Source organism: Diachasmimorpha longicaudata, chromosome 9, assembly GCF_034640455.1.
Source record: "Diachasmimorpha longicaudata isolate KC_UGA_2023 chromosome 9, iyDiaLong2, whole genome shotgun sequence".
Classification (NCBI taxonomy): Eukaryota; Metazoa; Arthropoda; class Insecta; order Hymenoptera; family Braconidae; genus Diachasmimorpha; species Diachasmimorpha longicaudata.
The window spans coordinates 4,806,187-4,830,020 of NC_087233.1; the positions used below are offsets into that span (position 1 = coordinate 4,806,187).

General features: G+C 36.2%; 3 protein-coding genes across 5 annotated transcripts in view; all 3 read left to right on the forward strand.

Moving 5' to 3' along the window:
* Positions 1-3,837: 3,837 nt before the first annotated feature.
* LOC135165826 (uncharacterized) lies at positions 3,838-16,436 on the forward strand. 2 transcript variants are annotated; one of them, XM_064127535.1, is made up of 23 exons: positions 3,838-4,507; positions 4,957-5,092; positions 5,220-5,299; positions 5,561-5,607; positions 5,710-5,762; positions 6,180-6,360; positions 6,602-6,890; positions 7,385-7,701; positions 7,803-7,904; positions 8,130-8,247; positions 8,871-9,003; positions 9,528-9,759; positions 9,923-10,132; positions 10,856-10,967; positions 11,380-11,560; positions 11,694-11,851; positions 12,530-12,760; positions 13,122-13,271; positions 13,406-13,772; positions 14,408-14,594; positions 15,053-15,244; positions 15,535-15,755; positions 16,118-16,436. In XM_064127535.1, exons 1-23 carry the CDS (start codon positions 4,481-4,483, stop codon positions 16,294-16,296), a joined length of 3,903 nt encoding a protein of 1,300 aa, XP_063983605.1. In that variant the 5' UTR covers positions 3,838-4,480; the 3' UTR covers positions 16,297-16,436. The 2 variants fall into 2 exon arrangements, with proteins under 2 accessions (XP_063983605.1, XP_063983606.1); XM_064127536.1 differs by lacking the exon at positions 7,803-7,904.
* A 1,538-nt stretch (positions 16,437-17,974) lies between these two features.
* The window catches only part of LOC135165835 (phosphatase and actin regulator 2), a 93,400-nt gene continuing 87,540 nt past the window's right edge, over positions 17,975-23,834 (forward strand). Inside the window, exons 1-2 of one of the 2 annotated variants that reach the window (XM_064127563.1) lie at positions 17,975-18,236; positions 21,882-21,962. In XM_064127563.1, coding sequence (XP_063983633.1) covers positions 18,128-18,236; positions 21,882-21,962 — 190 coding nt within the window. In that variant the 5' untranslated portion in view covers positions 17,975-18,127. The remainder of the gene's footprint in view (positions 18,237-21,881; positions 21,963-23,834) is intronic. The other variant, XM_064127564.1, reaches the window with a different exon arrangement.
* On the forward strand, positions 19,462-21,528 carry LOC135165866 (F-box only protein 7-like). The gene is made up of 3 exons (XM_064127626.1): positions 19,462-19,781; positions 19,881-20,126; positions 21,154-21,528. The coding sequence occupies exons 1-3, from the start codon at positions 19,477-19,479 to the stop codon at positions 21,329-21,331; spliced, it is 729 nt and encodes a 242-aa protein (XP_063983696.1). The 5' UTR covers positions 19,462-19,476; the 3' UTR covers positions 21,332-21,528.

A 23,834-nucleotide genomic window follows, 5' to 3' on the forward strand; every position in this document is an offset into this window, starting at 1 on the left:
GTTTCACAAAATGAAACTAATAATCGCGAAAATGCGCGGGAAAATTAATGGGAAAGCGCGTTTTCCAAAAAAAAACTGGGCCACGTCCTTCCGGTACACAGCTCCGGTTTTATTCCCCACCCCCTACCCCCTATTCGCCTACCACGACTACCAATATTAGAGACGTTTATACAAAAGCTCAACCGCCATTGTTGTGCAATAACAATGACGCACAATACATTCAACGAAGTTTGCTAAGAAAAATTCGTAATTCGCTTCTAGTATCCCAGGGGGTAACAATAAATCCTCGTTGTGAGCATATTTATACAATATTTTTCGGAAGATATGCACACGAAAGGAAATGATGAAATTGATGAATAGTCCTTATACAGATCCGATGATAAAAAATCGGATCTGGGCGTCACCTATTGAATTCCGAATTTTTTTCAGAGATAAATTGGGTTCTGTCAGTGTGAGAAAGTTTTGAGTAACAGTTGCTCAAGACGAGCTCACGACTCAACAGTTGTTCTTACGCAGAAATGTTTCATACAAAAATTCGAGGTCTTTTCAAGACGAAGAAAATGGTTTTCCATTCGTCCCATTATCTTAATTAGAAAGCAAGATGGAGGTCTTTTTGTTCGCGAATTTTCCGTGTGAGCACTCACACTGAGGCTGTGACTGCTTCCGAAATACAAAACACTTCGTCTCGCTTGCTAGTTAAACTTTTCGTGTGTAATCTGGAGCGACTCTTTGCACCAGTGAGTGAATTAATTATTCATGAAGAATTAATTGATTAATCGGTGAAAATTAATCGCTCACAGGAACCAAAAAAAAAGGAAGAAGACAATGGGTCTCGGTGACCTAGAAGCGTATGCCTCTCACCGCCGAATACATGAACTACAATTGGAATGAAGATGAGATAGCACAATGTCGTTTGTATATTTATCATCCTGACGAAGAATGATTAATGAATGAGCGATTTATAAAGCTCGTCACGATGATCCCATCTACTCCGTCGAATCGACGTTGACCTCGCTTCATTCTCTCGATAAAAAAGGAAAAAAAAACACTCGGATTTCCGATTTTGGATCAATCAATCACAGGGTGTGCACCTCCTCCAATCACTGCACGGTGACCATCTACTTTTTTCCGGTCGTGTCGATGAATTAGAACCTCAGAGCGATTTATTTCCGGAGGAACTACTGAACCAAAATCAGCTCAAAGCCACGATTTTTGGAATGTGAGAACATTAAATGAATATGTATAGATCTTGGTACCTCACAAAACAAGAAAATTTTCAAAAAACATTCTGAGTCATGAAGAATCACAATCTGTCAGCTATTGGGATAAATTTCCTCGAGAAGTTTTGCCAAAAATCTTGAGAAATATGACTTTCAAAATTTTTTTTATCGAATTTCTCTCTGTGTAGACCAGCAAAGGAAGTAGATTTGTCGATGAACTTCGGAAGACGAACAATTGCAGTGAAAAGGTGCACAAGGTGGAATTAAGGGGTGTGTCAACGACAGTCACCCCCCCCCCCCCCCCTCTCCTTCCCCACCCCTTTTTCCCCAGCAGCTAGACTGCACACAACCGTTCACGGAGGGGCTGTGACGCTGATGTAACCTTGGCAACTACATCCAACCACCCTCTCCCACCCCCCACTCATATTCTCATCCAATCTTTCAGTTCCACCCCCACTCTACTGCACATTCAACTGCTACTCCTACGCTTGCAAAATTTTCTCCATCCCCCTGCCCCCCATTCTCTCTCTCTCTCTCGTCATCCCTTGCATTTTTGCACGGGGGGGTAGGGCGAGTTATGGAGAGGGTACTCTCCACCCAATCGCACCGAATGGACCAAAAGTAGAGCGACCATGGGGTAATGCATGTTATGTTTTAGGGGATGAAGTGTAATTCTTTATCTCGAATTTCTTACATTTTGAATTTTTCACCAAAAGTTTTTCCTCCCCTGGGGGAGAAAAATCATTTCATACGATTAATCAGAAAATTAATTCTCAAAAAATTACCCATATTGCCCCACAATTTGTTTATACAAATAAAATGTAAATACAAATAATTTATAAAATTGGAAAAATATGAGCATTTTTTTCAATTCATAATTTAACAATTTAATTTTTAAATCTCTTTTAAATTTCTAATGTACCACTAGTGTAAAATAAATTTATCTCTCATCACTGCACCCCTGAATTCCACCCCATGTCGAAAAAAAATAATCAAAAATTCATCTATATAAAAAATAATCTACTAAAAAAAATGACGAGAACATCGCAATAACGGAAAAACCCAGAGCCGTAGAATGTTTATTCACAAGATAACCTGAAATATTAATGAACGAGGGAATCAAGATGAAAAAGATGAGGGCGAGAACGATTGTACGTTGGAACAGTGGCAACGCCAGCCACTGGATGTAAGCGGGTTGGCATTGGGTCGAGGTCACCAGGACGCAAGTGGCGATCGATGCAGCCTACCAACCGCACTCAATCCACCCCCTCCCCCACCCCCCGATCTCCACCACCCTCTCAACGCTGTCTTCCAACTCCCCTGAATCCCCTCCCCTCTCTCCTCCTCAGCACTGGCAAAAGCACTCGAAAGAGCATGAGTACTTCTCCTCACCATCCCCACTCGAAACTTTTCTCTTACACATTTCAGCCAGTGCTTCCAAGCCCTCCCGCCCCTCCAGTAAGTAATATTGTCCTCTCCTCGATTACAACAGCTTCCGGATCACCGGATAAACGCATCCCCCCCTCCCCCCCCCATACCGTCCTATTCCAATGGACTCGTAGGGCGCTTGTGCTGCCACAGTATCGTGATGTCGTTTAACAGTAAATTCTGGATGAAAGAGGGTCTTTGGAGCAGAGGCAAATGGCTAGCCTACTTCTGATTTTATTTATTGTTTCCAGGTTATTGGAATTTTATTAAGCATCTGTTGTTTATGGGAGAATTTTATTTTATTATTTTTTTAAGGGTGAATTTATGTGATATTGTAGATGAAAAATAATGAAATTTATTCGAGTGATTTATCAAAATAAAATGTGAGGAAAGATAAATGTGATTGTATTGATGTTCTTTTGGCAGCATCAGGAGATCAGAAGTGTCGGGTGATGTTGGATACAGAATGATCACATAATCATGCTGTATTAAGTGATCATTCAACATCACGGCAATTATGCCGTATTATGTGAGGACATGATCATGCTGGATCACATGATGATGTATCCAGTGATCTCATGATCATTTCTGATTATCTGATCATATAATCGTGTGGTATTACATGATCACATGATCATAGTCACATAATTGTATAGTCCTGGGGTATCATATGATCACTAATTATGGAGTATCACATGATCGCATGTAAATATTCCAGTAACAATGATTAATAATGAGGATTAGTAATCAGCGTTGTAGTTTCGGGGGACGAGAAACAATTTATCGAAATACCTCGCTAAATTAATAAGTAAATATTAAATTCAAGCTGACAGTTATGACAACTGCAAAGTTATATTTAAAAAATAAGGCCACCAACGAGCAACGTTAATAATATCAATAAGAATCACATCTTCAGATTTTAACGAATGTATCTAAAACTGTTTTTGAATCATTATGAAATTTTAATTGTTCATTTATCATGAATATGTGCTGTAGCTATGATTAGAAATGTCGAGTTGAAAATAATCTTGATGATTGAACAAGAATACGTCGAGAAACTGGGGCAATCGGATAGAATCAACAATAATAGCAACAATACTTTTTTTTAATTAATAAAAAAATATCAAAATGCCAATGATTGTAATCTAACGATGTAAAAAAATGAATTGTTGAAAAATTATTCCTGAAATAGCAACTAAAAAATTGACCAATCCTTAACAGTCCTCCCTCATTCCTCCAAAATTTTTATATTTTTGTTGTGGAAAAATTATTTAAATTTTGATACAGGTTGGGTTGATAAAGTTCCCGAAGTTCATTCATCAAGTAATTTATCAAGCCCAAATGGCAAACAAAACTTCAATAATCAACAACTCATGTGCATTAAATTATGATAATTGAATGTTAACTGTACGACGAGAAAAATGACGATGAGCCCTTTCACCATTAACTTTGGCTGCTCCACTAGGTACTCTAACAACAAGGGGATCCTCGACAACTCGTAAAGTTGCCTCTGTAAATTTTCGAGTAACAAGCGCCCGTTTTGCTCATCCCCTCCCAGGGCAACGCCTCTCGACATTTCACATCTCCCATCGAGCCCAAACGTAATTGTTACACTGTGTAAACTTGTCTACGTAATTCAGCTGTAATGTTATTACCCTTACTTCAGGCAGTTTCTAACTGTCTCTTCACTTGTTTTTTTTTTTAAACGCAATTTTTTAATTCAAATTTTTTCAGTTTTTATTTTGGGATTTTACAAAGGTTCTGCCGTTTTTTTTTTTTTATAAATATAAATAGTTCATGGTTCGAGTCGATGACGGCACGACATTTGGATCATGAGAAGAAGCTCTTACAATAATTATGTGAGTTGAAATGTTTTTTTGTTGAAAAAAAAAAATTTATAACCTTTTTCGCATTGCTCCAATATTGATTATTTATTATTGTGGACTCACATCTAATAGTTCAGAAAAATCACTATCACAAGGTCATATAGACGACCTACTTTGCCCCGTCTAATTTTTCAAGTCAAAATAAATAACAAAATTTGAAGAAAAAAATTTTTTTGCTCATAATTTTGGAAATAGTGAAGTGAAAGTGATTTGATTATTTTTTGATTATTTATTATTTGATTATTTGTGTCCCTTTTACCCCACCATTTAAAGATAAATCCCAAAAAATCAATAATTTTTCAGTTACAATTCGCTTTAAAAAATTGGGCAAAATAATCATCTTAGATTTTTTAAATGGACAAATGTCTTGAAGTTTTTGAAATTTTATTGATTATCGTATCATTGGTACGTGATTATTTCAGAGGAATATAATAACTTCATCGACAGAAAACGATTCCTGTCACTCATCCGACCTTGACCTACAAAATCCCAGTGGCTGTCATACCCAGTCGCCGCAGACTCACCCCACGTGTTACAAATTACCCGAATTCAAATTACGTAAGTGATGTAAGTGTCATTCCATTAAATTAGCACGTGATAAATCACTATTTCATCATTCAATGTCTCATCACTAAAAATCCTGACAGAAATAATAACTAAAGCTGAATTATTATCAATTCATTAGACATCACGAGAGAGAAGAAATTTCACAGGAGTTCAAGTTCTCCAAATATTCCCGATAAATTTTCCCCTGACACCCATCAAGTAAATAATTTTCTCCAATAAAACAAAAATGTAATAATAATTATCGTACAAAAAAATATCTTAAAAATTTCAGAGAATTTTTTTCTAAAATTCTAATAACTACTATTCAACAATTCTAATAACTTCTAGTCTATGGAGTGAAGTATGTCATATTTCTCGACAACAAAATATTGAATATTTAATTTTTAAACCTATGTATTTATTGAAAAAAAAAAATTAATTAATATTCCTTCCCCTTTTTCTTTCTCCAATTGACCTCAGCATCGCCAGATAACTTATCTCGAGGGTACGTCGAGTCAAAAACTTCGGTAATTAAAAATACTGCCCAAGAGGGTATGAGAGTATAAAACGTTGTACCACCCTTTGTTCCATCTCTAACTCAACTTTAATGATTTATTATCGAAACTTAGGAAGGAGGGAGCATCCAGGATATTGAGAGCAATAAGACGTTGCAGTGAAAAAGGTACTTCATCCCCTTTTCTCCCTGAATTAAAAAAAAAATTGTAATTCATCTCCCTCGGACTCAAGTGAGAAGTCCTAGGGGGCAGATCCCGCAAAAAATCCATTTTCTTGTCAAAAAAACTGTTTTTCGCCAGATCGTACGCAAACTCACATTTTACACCCGTCTGCGTAACCCCCCCCCCCTTCCACCCCATGTAACTCCCGTGAAATTATAGCCCTCGCCATCCGAGTGTCCCATAAACCTCAGTCGATCCCAAAAGTGCTTTCCTCCCCTCCTAAAAAAAATATTCTACGGGGCAAAATAGTGTGTCTATCGTATGAAGTCATTAGGGCCCCTAGTCCCCCCCCTCCCCCCCCCCCCGTCACTGCAAAATCTGGATAATTCCAAAGAGAGATTTCATTACTCAAATGGATTTAGTGAAGGCAAAGGACAACTCCTTATCGCCGAAGAGAGATAACAGCAAGAGTGACGTTGTTATCTTGTACCAGGGTGAACCGACGTCTAACCAGAATTCACCCTCGACAACCCCAAAGACCCTAGTTCGCACCTCTAAATCCGACCACACAGTAGTAACGCAGTCCAACCCATCTAATCAACAGTTGAGTCTATCAAAATAATCGCTAAGATCAGGAGAAAATGATTTCTCAAACATTGTTGATTAAATTTAACAACAAAACATAAAGTTAAAGTAGATAATTTTTTCCTGACTAATGCATTCCATGATTCGATTTATTTATTAAATTTTATTGTGACTGTGCGAACAATTGAGTGAATTAATTTCTCGCAGTTTATAAAAATTAATTGAATTGGGAATTCAGTTGATTAATAATTAATTTCAGAAAATTTTATTCGAGAGACAGTCCGAGAAGACCTCCAAAATTATTGCGCAGACGACGACGACCACCTCACCGTCGTCCATTAAGAAGACAATCATTAAATGTCAATATCATTCAGGAGTCGAGAGTTCCTGATTCAGAGAGACGAAGCCCTTCCCCGTACCCGAGACAGTCAACTAATGATGTCATTAGACATATGGCTCATCCTGTGAATGAAAGGGGAAACGAGAATAAAAGAATTTTTCCTTTTCAGTCGACACCGAGTGGAAATCTCAAAGTCATTCCAAATCAAGTGAGAAACCCTTTCAGTCGCAAATCGTGAAATTTGTGATGTGAATGAATGATAAAATGTGATCGATAATGGCTCCCTTCGATAGATCGGAAACTTTACCTGCAGATTAAAAAAAAAATCATCGATTTAGCTGCCATAGAACCGGAGTTAGAGCGGAAAGTGCTAAACTGATTCAGAGATGACGATCTATAATGATCTACAGATTTATTTAGGATTTTTGGGGGATCGGATGTGGCAAAATGACTCGTTCTTTCTCGATTCGATGCAAAATGGCTCGGCCTATCGGATGCTATCGTCTGCAATCAATTGCGCCTCGATCGTGCAAAAATGATCTAGTGATCGATGAAAGATCTATAAAAATTCTTTCGGGATTTTCTCCGGATCGGCTGGAGCGAAACACCTCATTTTTTTTTTAATTCGTAGTTAAATTTCCTAATCTATCGCCTGGGGTGGCTATCGACCCCGCATCCATCACCCGAAATCTCAAATTTCAGGTAATCTTTGAATCGAAAAAAGTGAGTGTCTTAGTTGCTGACCCACGTCACGCAAAGGTGAACGTAAAAGCGGAGGCCAATAAACCGGAGGTAGAGATTGGTGATACTGGACAAGCAAAGGATCTACCACCGGGTGTGACCCCGTCAGCGATTGATCATCTCCAAGCACAGAGAAAACTACCTAGAATACCGACTCAGTACGTGCCAAGAACTCAACCGCAGAGGTCTAAATTACGTCAGGATCAGATGGAGGTGAAACCGAGTAATCAAGCCAATCATCATCGTCATCAACCAGGAAACGAAGTACCACTGGCGTCGTAAGACCATCAGATACCAGACAAATTTTTTTTAATTCATTAAAACAATTACTTAATTAGTTTTCAAAAATTAAAGAAAATTTTCTCGATGTTTTTTAAAGCCTTGGGTTTACGGTCGAGCAACCGATTGATTGGGAGATCGTTAATTTACCGGAAAAGACTGATTTGTATGAAGAATTAGCAAGAAGAATCACTAATTACAAGTAAATTATAAAAATCAATTTTTAATCGGATTAAAAAATTGAAAAAATCGAATTGATAAGAGCTCTTCAGATAAATCACAAAAACAATATCAAAAAAATTGAATTGAATGTGGAGTAATGTTAAAATGATTAATATTATTCTTTAGTTTCGTTGTTTTTCAATTTCAATTGCTGAAATTAATTTTTTTCTCATTGTTAATAAAAGAAAATTTTATATTTTCTTAGAAATGCAGATTGTGTAGTGCATTTAGGTCACGATGAGTTTCACTGTCACCTCCTGGTGCTCCAGAGCTACAGTACCTTGTTCGACGAAAAAAATTGCAAAGAGATCGACCTAACTGAGGTAAACAATTTTCACAAACAATTTCGCCTATCGATCGTCACTATCATTCACGAACACCCGGGCCCAATCATTCTGGGTAGATGAGACTCGATGGGTGTCTACAGGTACAATTTTGTTATCGTCCTAGTGCACACACTCGCCTGAATAATCATTCGCAGCTGATGATCCGGTTAATGACGTATAAAAAAATTGCACACGGACGAGAAAAAAAAATTTATAAAAATTATCTCTCCCACTCCTTTCCTTTCCACCTTCCAATTTATTTCATCCCACCTCAATACTACTTCGCAAAATTGTTATTTGTTATTTAAAAAAGTATGCAGTCAGTTCCGGGACTGTATGCAACGTGTCCTAGTTAATTTACCCGCGAGAATAATTTTTTAACAAAAAAAAAAACGGATTTTCAAATAAACAACGAAACTTTCTTTTTGCTTTCAAAGTTCATTTCCTCTTGAATGATTTTCCTTGAACTTTTGTCTCATCGGGGGCTGGTGTGAAAATATTCCTTCTATTTTCACGGCTACGTCTTGCGTCCGGTCGGTATAAAATTTCCTCAGGGAAATCAGATGTTTGTTTCAACAGTACAAACATGAAATAACAAGAGTTTGTTATACGAAATTCAGAGCAGCGTGACATCAAGAGCATTTTCCATCATCTACGACTGGATGATAAGCTGTAGCAGTGAGAGCTGTCACCTTCTGAGGAGGGATAATATTCTTGAAATATTTACGGGAGCACAAGTCCTCGGAATCAAAGGTAAATTTCCTTTCGATCGACTTCATTACGACAGGGGGGGGAGGGATTTGCGATTGCTGATAACCCCATCAGATAGATCGTAAGATTACCTAGAGATTAAAAAGAAAACGAATCATTTCGCCCCAGAGGATCCCGAGGAAATCCTGAATGAATGTTTATAGATCAGTTATCGATCGCCATAAATCATTGTTCCACAACTTGGGGTAAATTGGAGGAAGATGATTCTATCAAATTGCCGGAGTAAGTTTTCATTGGATTAAAGAAAAAAGAATCATTTTGCTGCAGTAGATCCCCGAAAAATCCTGAATAATTCTATAGATCATAGCAGACGATCGATCGCTAGATCATTTTCACATTTTTCGTTGTAACTCGCGATCTATGAGGCCTAAATGGACAGTTTTTTTTTTGAATTGTCCGTAATTTTACTGGTTCTTAAACTGGGATCGTTATTGATGCAGAATTCCGCGTCTCAAAAGGCGGGAAATTTAAAAATATGAAAAAAACAAAATCCAATGTTTTATCAGAGTTGGAGGAGCAATGCTGGTCTTTTATCGAGAACGAAGAGTTGTTCAGTGAAGACACGGCATTTCTACTCTATCTCGAGGCCAAGAAAATCGGCAATTCCGCTGTCATGGAGCTCATGATCCCCAGGATAATGAAATTCTTCCTGATGCTCGTCAGCACTAAAGATTTCCTAGAACTTTCTGTTGACGAACTTTGCCTACTCCTTCGCTCCGATCACATTTGCGTCAACAGGTATTAAAAAACTACATGAATTCTGCTCCATTAATTACTGATAATTAATTTAGACTGAGGAAGTGAAGTCATTTTTTTCTCAATATCGATTTTCGGAATTTTTTTACTTAAGAGAATTAAGGAGAAATACGTCAGATAATTCGTTTTTTAACTCTTATTCAAGTGAAATGGAAGTTTTAATGTCAGCCGTTAGATGGCTGATGTACGACTGGGAAACTCGTAAAGAATATCTTCTCGATGTTCTAAAATGTGTCAGATTTGGTCTTATCGCACCTTGGCAGCTGGTTGATGTCAAGAGAAATCCAGAGAATCCAGAATTTATGGAACTTATGTCCTACCCCGAGATACAAAAAATGGTGGACGATGGACTTTCGTATGTGACCACTAACTTTAACTATTTCTTCTGTATTCACTTTATAAAAATTCCCCTGGAAGTTATTTTCCACTGAATTTTTTTTCCGTAATTATCACCCGTCATTTCCCTCTCTACATTCACAACTGATCTCAATAAATAGAAAAAATATAATAATAGAATTTAATTCAGAAATTAATGACAAAATATATCCTGTTTTACCCCATTTCTAATTTTTTTTATTGTATATTAAAATGAGAAAATAATAGGGCAAAATTATTTTTTTTTTCATTCATTTGCTATAGAATTTTTTAATCAGTTGGAAAATAAAAATAATATCTCAAAGGAAAAGTTTTTTTTGCCGCTAAAAAAATTGTTAACTATTCATTTATATTTTTTGAAACACCTCCAGGTACTTCTTGACCTCAAAATCTCAATTTTTTAACAGTTATCAATTAAAACAAGTTGAATTTATAAACGTTTCCACTTGAGGTCCCTCTGGCTGTCTCTAAAGCCCTAGAGACTCGCGTTTTCCCAACGACTTTGAGTCACGTACATATTGAGAAGCTAGGGGGCGAGGTCCCCGGAGTACTCCCGAGTGTGTAACACTCCACCCCATATTTCCGGAAATCACCCCTTAAATGAACAGTTACCATTTCACCCTTCACAACTGCATTTACAATTTCAATCGTCAATGGTAATTTTTTAATCCACTTTGTGAATTAATTCATTCGATTTTGACAGATTTGTGATCATTAAGTACTGGTATGGAAATCAGACTGAGGATTATTACCACTGGATTGAACTATTGGGACTCACTGAACCGGTTAATCGCAACTGGGCTGGGGAAGAAAAGGTAAGAAATGGTGATTTATTCTAGGAATTTTTTTTCAACTATTCCTTTGGCTCCAAAGTAAAATTTAAATGAAGTTTTGAAGGGTGGGAACGGAAACATATCGAAAGAATTCGTGTCTATCAATAATCTAATATCTAAACTGAAAGATAAATAATATTTTTTTGCAAATTCCTCTAAAATTTTTTTATTAAATGTTTTTTTCTAGTTCAATCCAATTTTTTTCATTTTTTTCATTTCAATGACGTTTGTTATTAAAATTTCTCTCATATTTTGTTAAATGAAAATAAAATTGATAGGCACAAATATTTTTTTAATGGATGAAGCGAAAATTGACTGAAATTTCAAATTCACGTTAATTTGCAATCAAAATAAAATTCAATAAAAGGGGTTCAGTAATTTCACTCATTTATAGAACTACGTGACCTATCGGGAATTCCTGCTATACCTCGAGGAGTACCAGAGGACGAAAATAAGTGAATTAAAGACAAAAAATATTGACAAATCCCAGACGATGTCCAACGACTGCACAGAATCGCCAATCAGACAGCCTAATAACTACCAGAATTTTCATAATCCCAGATCATCGTCATCAGGTAATTCACAAAACTCCCCACCGACATTGTCATCAGACAAACTCCTGATAAATAAATCACCAGATATTTCGACAGCTCTTCACGAAAAAAAAAAAATTGACCAAAGTAAATTGTTTATTTGATGTGCATTCAGGTCAAGTGAATTTACCCCCCAGCATTGGTGGTAGACCCTCGAGATGCCCAAGGATGCCGGTTGGGGGTCAGGGAGCCCAAAGAGCACCTCCCGGCTTCGGTATGCCGCCTGAAATTCTCAACAAGTACTTGAGCAGCCTCGGGAGTCATTCCAAGGTGGTGAGTAGAGGAACAAACGACTTTGATGTGAAATTACCGAGCTTCAAGAACCAATGAATTTCGAGTACTAGTTTAAATTATTTTATTCAACATTTTTAACCCCTCGTCATTAAAAAATACCCTATTTTTGTATTTTATAAAATAAAAAACAATAAAAATATCGAAATAATCGTCATTATTACGCGCGATATTAGCCGGTGGACCATAAACCTAATGTCACTAAATGCCAAAGAACATTTTCCATAATAATCATTCATAATAAATTAATAAATTGATAAATTAACTCAAGTCATAACTCAGGTTCTATGAGAGCTAAAAATGGTATTTTTTTTTTAATTTATGAATAAATTTCCCGACCCGTCTAATGGGGTCCATATTCACCCCTTACCACTCTTCCCTACCCACCACCCCAGCCCGTCATAAAATAACTGTCAATATTGTTCAATGAAGTGGGGAATTGATGAGCACATCAACGGATTTCAATTAAAATTCTCATTTCCAATTAATTGAATTCATTTCAATACACAATATCGAGTTGCAAGACAGAGTTGGCAACGTGAGAAATTGACTTTCTTCCTGATTTACCCTCAAAGTGTGTACTAGCATAAATTTGGGTGAGTTGAAATTGTCGGGGCGAATCGATCCGCCTAAGTTTGCCAACTTTAATCTATTTTACAGATTATTCCCGGTCATGCTGATGTATCACAAACGAGAAACATGGCGAATGATGTTAGATGCGATCAGTGGAAATCAAATACTGGATTAAATTGGATAAAAATGAAACAGAGAAAGAGAGGATTTTACACAGCTAATGGAGAGTACTCGGATTCTTCAAGATCTGAGGAAGAAGCTGCTACAACTATACAGGCGGTTTATAGGGGCTATAAAACACGACAGACATTTCAAGAGGTTCCAAGCAAATCAAAACTATTTCTTTAGAAAAAAAATTCTCTTAATTGACCTTATTGTCAATTCTTAATATTTTTTCACACTAGATTTAGTTAAAAGAGAATTCTTCACAATTCTTCAGAATTCTTGATCAAATCTTTCGATTTTTTTGAGAATTTATTATTCTAAAACTTGAAAAACAACTGATTTATTTGAATTAAAAGATCAATCGATTAAATTTTTGTTAATTTAATGAATTGAATTTTTTAAAGAATTTTTAATTTTCATTAAATGACAAAATATCATTTGTCATTCACTTGTGGTGGCCATTATAATCACCCCCATCCCCCTCCTTCCCTTTCTAAAAAATCCTGTCCCACAGATAAAGAAAATGTCTTCAGAAGAGAATCAGAACGCGAGGAGAGTGGCTCAATTACTATCGATTCCCTCGATCAATAAAGATAATTTGCATCAACCCATGGAGCCCGTGCGACTGCCAGAAGGTGGTGGAATGTCTGGAGACCCCAAAAGAGTAAGTAAACTCCTCCTCCATCCATCCAGATAAAAATTTGAAAAAAAGAAATATGGAAAGAGAAAAGAATTTATTGAAATGATTTATGAATAATTCTCAGACACGAAGACGATTTTTTTTCTATTTCTCGTCAGGTAAATATTGAAACTCCAGAGCGAAGTCCTCGATTTCGCGAGCCCCCAGAGGCGATTCAAACCCTCCATCCACCGAATCCCCTCGATTTTGACGGTGGAACGAGCTCAGTGTCTCAATTTTTCGACACAGACACCGAGAATTCCTTCACCCCAAGGCTACATAAGTCAGCAAATACGAATATAGAGGAGACTGTCCTAGTTTTTGGTGGAATTGATCCGCACGTGGAGTACGGTGTCCCGGGTAACACTGGCAGAGACATTTACAGGTATAAATCAGTGGAAAATATCTGGGAATTTGTGGGTGAAATACCAGAGCCAAGACATCATCACTCGTTATGTGTCTTAGGAAGAAGAATTTACCTAGTGGGTGAGTGATAAATAAAACTGATATGACTATTAATTATCGTAAGATAATTAGGTCGAGGCAACTCAGTTGTAAAATTATAAAAATGATAACGATCGGATGGGGGAAAACCCGGGGCTTAAGGGGTAATAGCCAAAACCAGTCAGACATTGGACATCGGCCTTATCATCAACAGCATTAAAACTCGAATGATCAATCAGTCGATCATCAGAATGGACAGCAACAACTGTACCATTAAAAGTCATGAAATCATTTCAAAACAATCGCATTCGAAAAATTGTTTAAAGACATTTTGTTTGAGAATTTTTTTTTCTATCAAATTGCATTCGAAAAAGAAATATTCGATTGCGAATCATCAGAATCAATCGCAATTAATAATTATCGATTAAAGTGGAAAGGAAAAATAAGTGGATTTTACTCAGAATAATAAATATCTTGCAAAGGAAGGGAGATAGCAAAATTTACGATCAAATATTTTTTGCAGTTCAAACCTTTCACTATAAAAAATATTTAAAGAAAATTTTGGTACTATTTTTGAATTATGATTTATCTATCGAAAACTGCAAAATGCACTCCCTTCATTTCACCACTTCATTCCTAAATTTATTCGCTAATAATTCTAATAATTTCGTCGTGAGGTGGTGGTGATCCTAGCGAAGACAATCACCAATATCAGACTCCAGTCGTGGGAACAGTCTGGAGCTATGACATCGACACAAGGAGTTGGTACAATGAGTCAGGATTACTAACACCAAGAAAGAACTTCGGTCTTGTCGTCATCAACGAGAGGATGTACGCCATTGGTGGACAGGATAAAAACGGAATGTAATTACATAAAAATCAACTCCAAAAAATATCAACACCAGAGCCACCCTAAAAAATCATTGTTACATTTCACAACATCATTTCCCTCCAAAAAAAGCCAACGAGTCACGAAGAAGGGCTAGTCCATCCCTTCGTGATAATTTACGGGTCTTAGGACGTTAAAATGGCCCGCCAATTCCGTCAACCTTACTTTCCACAATAATTCTGGGCCTTTCAGTTAAATTTTACTGGTTTCAAAAAAATTACCAGTCAGTTTCGTAATTTTTCTGTGATACACCAGATAATTTACTGACAGATTCAGAATTATCCCCCTCCATTATTTATAATTAATTCTATAATTTTTAGTTTTCAAAAACTGACAAGAAATGACACCCCTGACAGTTTACGTGAATTGCGTAATTTTTACTGATCATTTCTCACAGACTTGACGATTCATCTTATCGAAATATTTCTTTAAGGGCTTTGAGATCAGTGGAAGTATTCGACCCTGCGGAGGGTACTTGGCGTACAGCTCCCCCAATGCACACTGCCAGAATAGGCCCAGCAAGTGTGAAATACGGTAATTACATCTGGGTAGGGGGTGGCATGACAATATCGAAGAGAGAACCCCTCTCCAGAGACGTCGAGTGTTTCGATCCCTCGAAAAATATGTGAGTACGAGAACACCCCTTTATTCATGATTATTTATTTATAACTATTCTAAGAGGATCTTTATCTTTAAAAATTTGAAAAATAATTCATCTATTCCCAAATCACTTTTTATATTTTTTAAGTAAACAAATCCCAAAAAAAATCGGATCATTCTATAGATTATTCAACAACATCGTTTAGAAGATGTCCTCTATTTTTTATTGTAAGTCAGTTGCTTTTGGGACTTAATTAATTGTTTTTGTGAATATTCTTTAGTCTTTGGGGTTGAAAAATGTTGAAAAAATTACAGGTGGATTAATATTGAACCCCTACGTGCCCCGAGGTGCTTTGCCTCCTTCTACGTTATGTTTGATAAATTATACTTGATTGGGGGTGCTGGGAGGTCACTGAAAAAATCAGGAATAACCGAGAGCATCGACACAATCGATGTCTGGGACCCTGAGCTGAGGATCTGGAGGGATTTCTCGAAGATGACTACTGGAAGACACAGTCACTCGACTGGTTCGATAGGTAGATTCATTCGCCCCATAAAGTTCATCATTCAATGATGTGATAAAAAATTGAGTAGCAAATGGTAAATGAGATAAGTTCCCTCATCTCTGCATCGAATTTCTGATCAATATCTCCGAATCTAAAGGAGATAGCTGAGATTTTGTCATAACATTTTTTGTAGCTCTCAATTAGCTCCACAAAAAAGGTCATAATCAAAATGTTGCTGTCTTCCCTAGATAACGAGATATTCACGAAAAACTGGTGAACACCCAACACTGATTTATCTCGTTTTACCACTTCACTACTAAATTGTTATTAAAAAAATCGTCTATCATTTTTCATAGTCTCTGAAGGGTTAATTATGACGTAACGACTTTCAGGTGATCAACTGATCATAATTGGGGGATTGACAACGATTTTCATGAAAACATTGAAGACAATCGAGTGTTTTTGTTTCGAAAGATCGAAATGGATTAGAGGAGTCACCTCACTTCCTCACGCAGTCTCTGGACATGCGACTGTTTCTCTTCGTTCAGAGAATCACTCCAGGAGTTATTGAAAAATGAATTATTCATGCGGATAAAATATTCACTCACCCCGTTCGCCACAACTGCTTCACCTCAGCGTTCCATCATGTCCATTGTCCCATCTTCATTCACTTCACTTCACTTCACTTCACTTCACCACATCCTGAGGAAAAATAAATGAAAACATTTTACTCTGTTATTTTTTTAATAAACAATTATTTTTCTCCATGGGAGAAAGCGTTAGAATATTTATTTCAATCTACGAGTGAATAATTTAAGAAAATATTATTTGGTTATCAACTCTACTCACCAGATGAATAAACAATTTAATTAAAAATTAGTCAGGTCCAGAAAATCTGACGAATAAATACGGTAATTGCAGTGATTCTAATGAATTCTAGTGTTTTTATTCTTCGATCGTGTGATCATAAATTCTTAATTACATTAATGGGTCTGGAATCCTCAGTGAAAAACAATAAAAATTGATTTTTCATTGTCGACGCTTCGATCGTCAACACATTCTCCCCACAACTCAATTTATTTTTATTTATTTCATGCAAAACAAAGGCTCTCAGGGTCTCTCCTTTCCATGTGTATTCTGTCTGGTAAGGGAATACTTAAATTACAATGGACGCTCTATTGTCCAGGAAATAAATAAAGATTCGGTGATTGTCCCGTATACCTCTATTGTCGATCGAAGTGTTAGACAAAGATGGACGATCGCCAGACCAATTAATATAGTTATAATTTCGCAAAACCGAAAAATAAATGATCTGAATATTCTCTATCACGCGAGCGTCACTCTTTATTCACCGAGTTACTCCAAGGATTATTAAAAAATGAAATATTCATGCTGAAGTACTCCCACACTCACCCTCTCAACGACAATTGCTCCAGTCCCACCATCACTTCACCGCCATTGCCCCTTCCCCTCCGCCCTCCCCCAACTTCACTTTCCTTTGTCTCGCTTCACTCCACATCATCCCACCAAACGTACTAAACAAAAATATTTATCTCCATAATTGTCTCGAGTAAAAAATTTGTGTTCTGTATTCCAAGAATATTCCTGTACTTGTCTCCAACACCGAATCAACGAGGCTCGACTAAACGACTGGACAACTGATCAAAATTGACTAATTAAGTAATTAATTCGTCACAACAGGTAAGCGAACAAAGGATTCTGACCAACAATAATTTTTCCCCCAAAAAATCCGATAAAACACAATCAGAGACGTATTTTCCCGAAATTTTCTCGAATACAGGAAACCTCACCCCCTTTCTCCCCTTAATTGCCTCCTCCTGATCCCCATAATTACCTTTAATTAGTTCGTAGTCCGCGATTCCCTCCAGATTCGAAAAACGCCAAGCTTGGCTTGGTACGATCTGATGGCGTCCCTTGTCGACTCGACCGTCCGGCGCCATCGTGTGTCGCTGATTCCACTCGACCCACGTTACGCGTCGGTATCACTAGTTTATCAACAGTTCACTCGGCGCCCTCAGGCCATTCGTCAATATTTATCACTAACTCCTGAATTAAATTGACCATTGTCTCTGATCTGGATAAAAGTCTCGGGAAAATCACAAACACAGCCTTGAAACCAAAGACCACAGATTTCTGTTTTTATGTTTATCAATTGTATCAGTCGTCATTTTCCACTACAGTCGCCATCTTGCCCGTAATTCCCCCCATAATCGACTCACCGTCGTGTCTCGTCGGTCGGTAACGCAATTGAACGACTGGTGAATTGAAATTTTTTTATACACATATCCGCGAAAAACATATACAGGTTTTCGAATGTTTCCTGGACACGATATAGGTGCCAGTTTAATACAGACAGGTTAACCGGGGAGTTAACCTGTAAAATGGCCGAATCCATCGATCCGGTTACAACCTGTGTGCCTCTCAGTGTTGTCAACGTCGATGAGAACAATGTGAGTGACTCTGGCTGTCGTGATTCTGACGCAATCAACGGTATGTCTGGTTAATATTATTAATTGGGGAATTTTCTTGATGGGGGGAGATCGCCCCTGTTCGAATGCAGATGCGCTTCTGCGCTATGGGGGAGTCATCGTGCAACAAGTGGCACATTTGGTCCTGACAGGAACGTAGTTACCATTTTTTATTCCCCAAAAAATGGGAGAAACTCGACAAATTTGTCGGTTCAGCGATCAGATGAGAGAAGTTGTGGTTGTTGGGTGGGTAGTTGGAGGAAATATTGGGTTGGAGAATTATTTTATTGGTGAGAGGTTGACAAACATTTTTTTTTTGCATTCCTGGGATTTTTCTTGGGTGAGTAATGATGGAGTCAGGACTTCAGAATTTGAAGTTTTTTAAACGAATAATAACAATCTCTGAAGTGGATCCTTATGGAAAATTTTTTTTTTTAAAGAAATCTTAAAAATAGGGTTAATAATCGAAATGAATTATAGTAATCAATTTTTTTTTCTTTTAATATTTCTGAAAACCAACTTTAAAAACATTTTTGTGGTTTTGAAATTCATTATTCGGGGTCTTTATCGTTTTTTAATAACTTTAGTTGTTTTATCACACATTTTTTGGGCGAATTATAATTTAAAAAGTGAGATTAAAGTCGAGCAATTACTATTTCTCGTTAGATTAAAGAAATAGGAAAAATCTTCTAGTGAGCATTTTCCTTTTTTATTATAAAATTTGTATTTTGAATTTTTTTATCCTTGTTAGCAATCGAGGTAAAAATTGAGATAATCAAAACAATAAATTTTATAATACGATGGAAACATGGATTTTATTACGATAAAATCGACACGATTCTTAGTCTCCTAAATTGTTTTTGTTTATCGATCAAATAAGGTCTTCAATAATTGAGTCAATTCGATAGTATTTTATCTCAGTTAACTAAATCTATATTTTTTAAATTATATAGACGTTTGTTTACATAAACAATCATTGGACCCGTAGAAATTAAAATCTTACAACTCATTACTTTGGTTAAATTCAATAAATCACGCGAATCTAATTTTTAATTGAAGATTTTTCTGTAAAAAAATTCACGAGGATTTATTTTACATAAACAATCACCAGATATTGGAGCCCACATCCACCCTCTTGGGTTTATATTTTTAGAAAAGGAAATAATTTTTATTGACATGCATTATTTCCCTTTCAATTAAATAACTCCAACTATTTTTATTTATTCAATTATTTATTATACTCCCCTCCCTTCCCCCAACCGATGCTCCTTCACCGGCCTTACCAACTGTCGGCAAATGAGTGTATCCTCTCCACACATAACGTCGTCACAAGTATTCGTGTTTACGCCGGAAAATTGTTGATAAAATACCTCAACTCTTCGACAAATGGAAGAGCAATGTCAAGAAGTATTCTCGTAGAAGATAGCACATTTTTCGAATTATCTCCGGCCCTCGAACGAGTGGCATTATCATTAAACAGTGATGTGACCCATCATGATCAGCTGATTGCATTGTCAACAGTGATAATGGGGGAAGTTGGATACTACATCAACGATGACAATGACCAGTAAGTGAATAAAGTAATTAAATCGACGATTGTTTGGCTGACTAATTTTTGTATATTTTGTATATCATGTTTGTTACATTTTTTTTTCCATCTTCGAAGACCCTTTGACCCTTCCAAGTGGAGAGCCTCTGGTGTCTATGAGATACCCATGAGGAACAGACTCTCTGAGGACCTGGACGTCAAGCTGGAGGCGATTCCTGTGGGTGATGTGCTGATTTTGAATGTCTCGTCGGTTAATAAGTCGGTGAAAACGAGGTCGATGGCTGTGGAAACACTGGCATTCGTTAATCCGTACTCCAGCGACCTCGCTGGCAAGTTCCTGGACCTCAAGAGGCTCTCACACAGGTGATATTGCTCTGTCAATACCTTCAGTTTTTAATTCAGTTGGGAAGGGAAACGAGGCAAGTCACTTTTGACTAGTGACCAGTTTTTCAATGAATATCTCGAAATGTAGGAGAGATGGAAGAATTTTTATGATTAGCTTTTTTGTGGGGTAAGTTGAGTTCTACAAAAAAGGTAGTAACAAAAATTTTACTATCTCTCGTAGATTTGGAGATATTTTTCAAAAACTGAACGCAGAAATTCATCAACTTATCCCCTGTTACCACTTGCTATCGAGTTCCTGATAGATATCTCAGAATCTAAGGAAGATAGCCAGATTTTTATCATGACCGTTTTTATGGGACGAGGTAAGTACTACAAGAAATGTGGTAACAAAAATTTCGCTATCGCTCCTAGATTTGGAGATATGACACAAACTGGAAGCAAAGATGTTAACTTCTCCTGTTTTACCACTTCGTTACTGAGTTTATGTTCGACTTTTGGACATAATCTGAATATTTTTTTCATGAAAGATTTTAAATAATGCTTTAAAACCATGTTCAACAATTCTACATCTCAAGAGCCCCTCACACAGACGATATTTTGTTATTAATCATTTTTGTTTGGTGTTTTTTATGTCTGGGATTTTTACGATCTGCAATTTTATCAGAGTATGTTGAACTGGATTGTAATTCCTGCTGTTGATATCTCATTTTTATGGTTATGAATTTGTGTGTTGATGAGTCTTATCTTGAAATATAAAAGAGAAATGTTGTGTTTTAACTCATCGGAATTTATATTAAATTTTTAAAAATAGCCTCTGTTGCCTTCAGCAATAGTTGAAATTTTTTTGTCTACAGAACAAATTGAAAGAATTTATTAGAATCATTTCGGATAATAATCCTAGGCCTTGAAAGGCTCTCACACAGGTCACGATATCCCTTTGCGATGCTGATAACTTTAATTTCCCTACTTCTTTATTTCTATTTTTATAATTTGGAATTTTATCGGATTTTGTTGGACTATTGTAACACTTGTTTTATTCTTTCAGATTTAAGGACACACTGACAACACCAATAAAAAATGAGATCCTGAACGCAGCTGAAGTTACGAACCCAAGTCTCCTGGGTCTCCCCGTGGAGATTCAACAAAAAATTCTGTTCCTCCTCGACCCAAAATCCGCCAGAAACCTCCAATCCTGTAGCAAAAAGTTTCGAGAACTTTTCTGAAGTCGTAGGTCCTACATTTTCACATTTCCCACTCCACTGTCCTTACAACAGAATTTATTTATAACGTGGAATTTTCAGTGAATAATTCCAAGTCGATGTTTAAGTTATGATAAACCATGAGGGAAACTTTGTAAAATATTCTATTAATATTGACATTGTATTCGAGTTTGAATAAATTTTTCTAATGAAAAATTCAACTTTTGTGCCCAATTTTTATAAAATATTTTGGGTTTTTCCTGTGAAGCCAGTGGTTTCTAAAATATTTACGTCATTAACTAGATGAGTTTTTAGAGTGAACTTCTATAATCTGCAAAACTACTTCATTAATCCGTGGAATATCGTTCGTATGAGTGATTGTAGGAAAAAATGTGATAAGAGTATTTTTGTAAAGAATTGAATATTCTACAAAAAGTTTGATGATATTTTCTCCTACATTATTTATTCTGGAGATATTTACAAAATATTTACGCGCATTTTTTTCTTTGCAGAACTAATTTGTGAATTTACTTAGTGCATCCCCGGAATATCTGATGAATTTATTTAATTTCAGAAGATGATAACGATGACTCCAATACTTCAAACAGCAAGGATGAAGAAACAGCCGAGAATTCCCCCAGCAACACATCTACCTGTGAGTAAACAACATTTTATTCAATTAAAGTGGCACGAACACAACTCCCTTGAATTAATCAGACAAAAATAATTAAAAATACTCGAAAATAGTCATAATTTATTTTTCTTTGGTGTTACATAGGAATTGTTCGACACCTGAGCGTTTAAAAAAATTTTTTATTATTGCAATTTCTTTATACAACTTATAATTTTGGGGAATGACAAAAATTCCTTAAATTGATTCGTTAATTTTTTAAAAGTACTTTTTAACGATCGTTTCTCGATTGGCTGAGCTTATTTGCCATTCATAGATCAATTATCAATGATACTAGACTGTCGATTGAGCGGAAATTTCATCTGAATGATTCTGTTCATGCGCCATTCCACTGGAAGTCAATTTCGAATTTTAATCTTTAAACTGAAATCATTGAGTGCAACGACACGAAAAAAATTGAAATCCCTAAAAGATAATTCATTCAAACAAATTGTTAATGCTCTTTGATCATTAACACTCATTTATTTAATCTATAATTCTGATGGATCCAAGCAATTAACTCGTCATTCGCAATTTTATATTTGAATCATAATTTTATTGACTGCAAAGAATTAATGAATTCATTTTTTTTCACTGAACTTCTTCAGGCTTCATAAAGTAATTATTATTAATCACACTGGGCAGGAAATTGAGTGGAAACTTGACCAGAATATTTTCATTCCCATCAACTTCAATTCATAATTAATTTCGATTTTTTTTTCAAGTATTTTCTTTTTAATATTATTTGCCATTGACATATAGCTGTTATCACCGATACTGGTGTCGATTAGTCGAGCTTAAGCGCTAATCTAAATGATTATGTCACGTAAAGTCCGTTAAAAATTCATTTCTAATTTTATGAATAAACATCGAGGTGTTTTCATGCCACTTCAATTCCTGAAATTAACCGAAAACTCATTCGGCGATGACAAAGAGCGATACAAGTTAAACCGGAAATGCAGAGAGTAGTTGACTGTCACTAATCTCGTCCCAGTGGTACAACGCTCGTAAATTGCTGGGAGATTTCCGGCTTTTCTCCCCACTGTAATACCCCATCGTCCGTGACCCCATATCCCACAGGCAATGCGTCGCCTAGGTCAGGAGTCACTTCATTAATTATTATTTGAATAATTTAGGTAGGTTGTGCCTGTAATTATGATCGAGTTCAGCCAGTGGGAAGACTATAATGATCGGTTTTTTAGGCCAATTGAAATTTTAATCGCATTTTTATTGGACTTTTCGAATTTCGACGGATCAAATTTAAAAATAAACCGTAATTGAGGGGAAAATTTATCGTTTATTCATTGAATGGATTATTCAGGCAGCCAGTGGTAATAATTGGATGCTAATGATCTCAATGACGTGGAGGAAAATTATTTTTCATTAATTTTCTTTCTCCAATTTTTGTGTAAGTTTTTTTTTATTAAAATGATTTATAAGTTGCTAGACTTCATTGGGGGAAGTCTCTGTTTGTTTTAAGGGCTTAATGACCTTGATGATTCTTCAAGTTGGGGAGTTTCGTATTGAAAAGTTAGTTATCTAATGGACAATTTTTTTTCTATTCCTCTTGCTCTCGATGAGGGTCAGCTGCCTTGATTCAGGTCATCGCACGTCCCCATTCCCAGATAGCCTCGTCCTCTCATCGTCAGCCTTTTCGTCCCTAAAAAGCCTTCCCCCTCACCCATCGCTAAATAAAAATCCCTGTATTTTTTGATTTTAGTATTTTTTTAGTTAAAAAACGTTCAAAATTGCCCTCAGAAATTTTTCAATTCTATCACTAAATTAAAAACTCTTTTTCCGGAAACATATGTCAAAAACCTTTAGTAATCCAAAAATCTTTTTAAAAAATTAAAATTT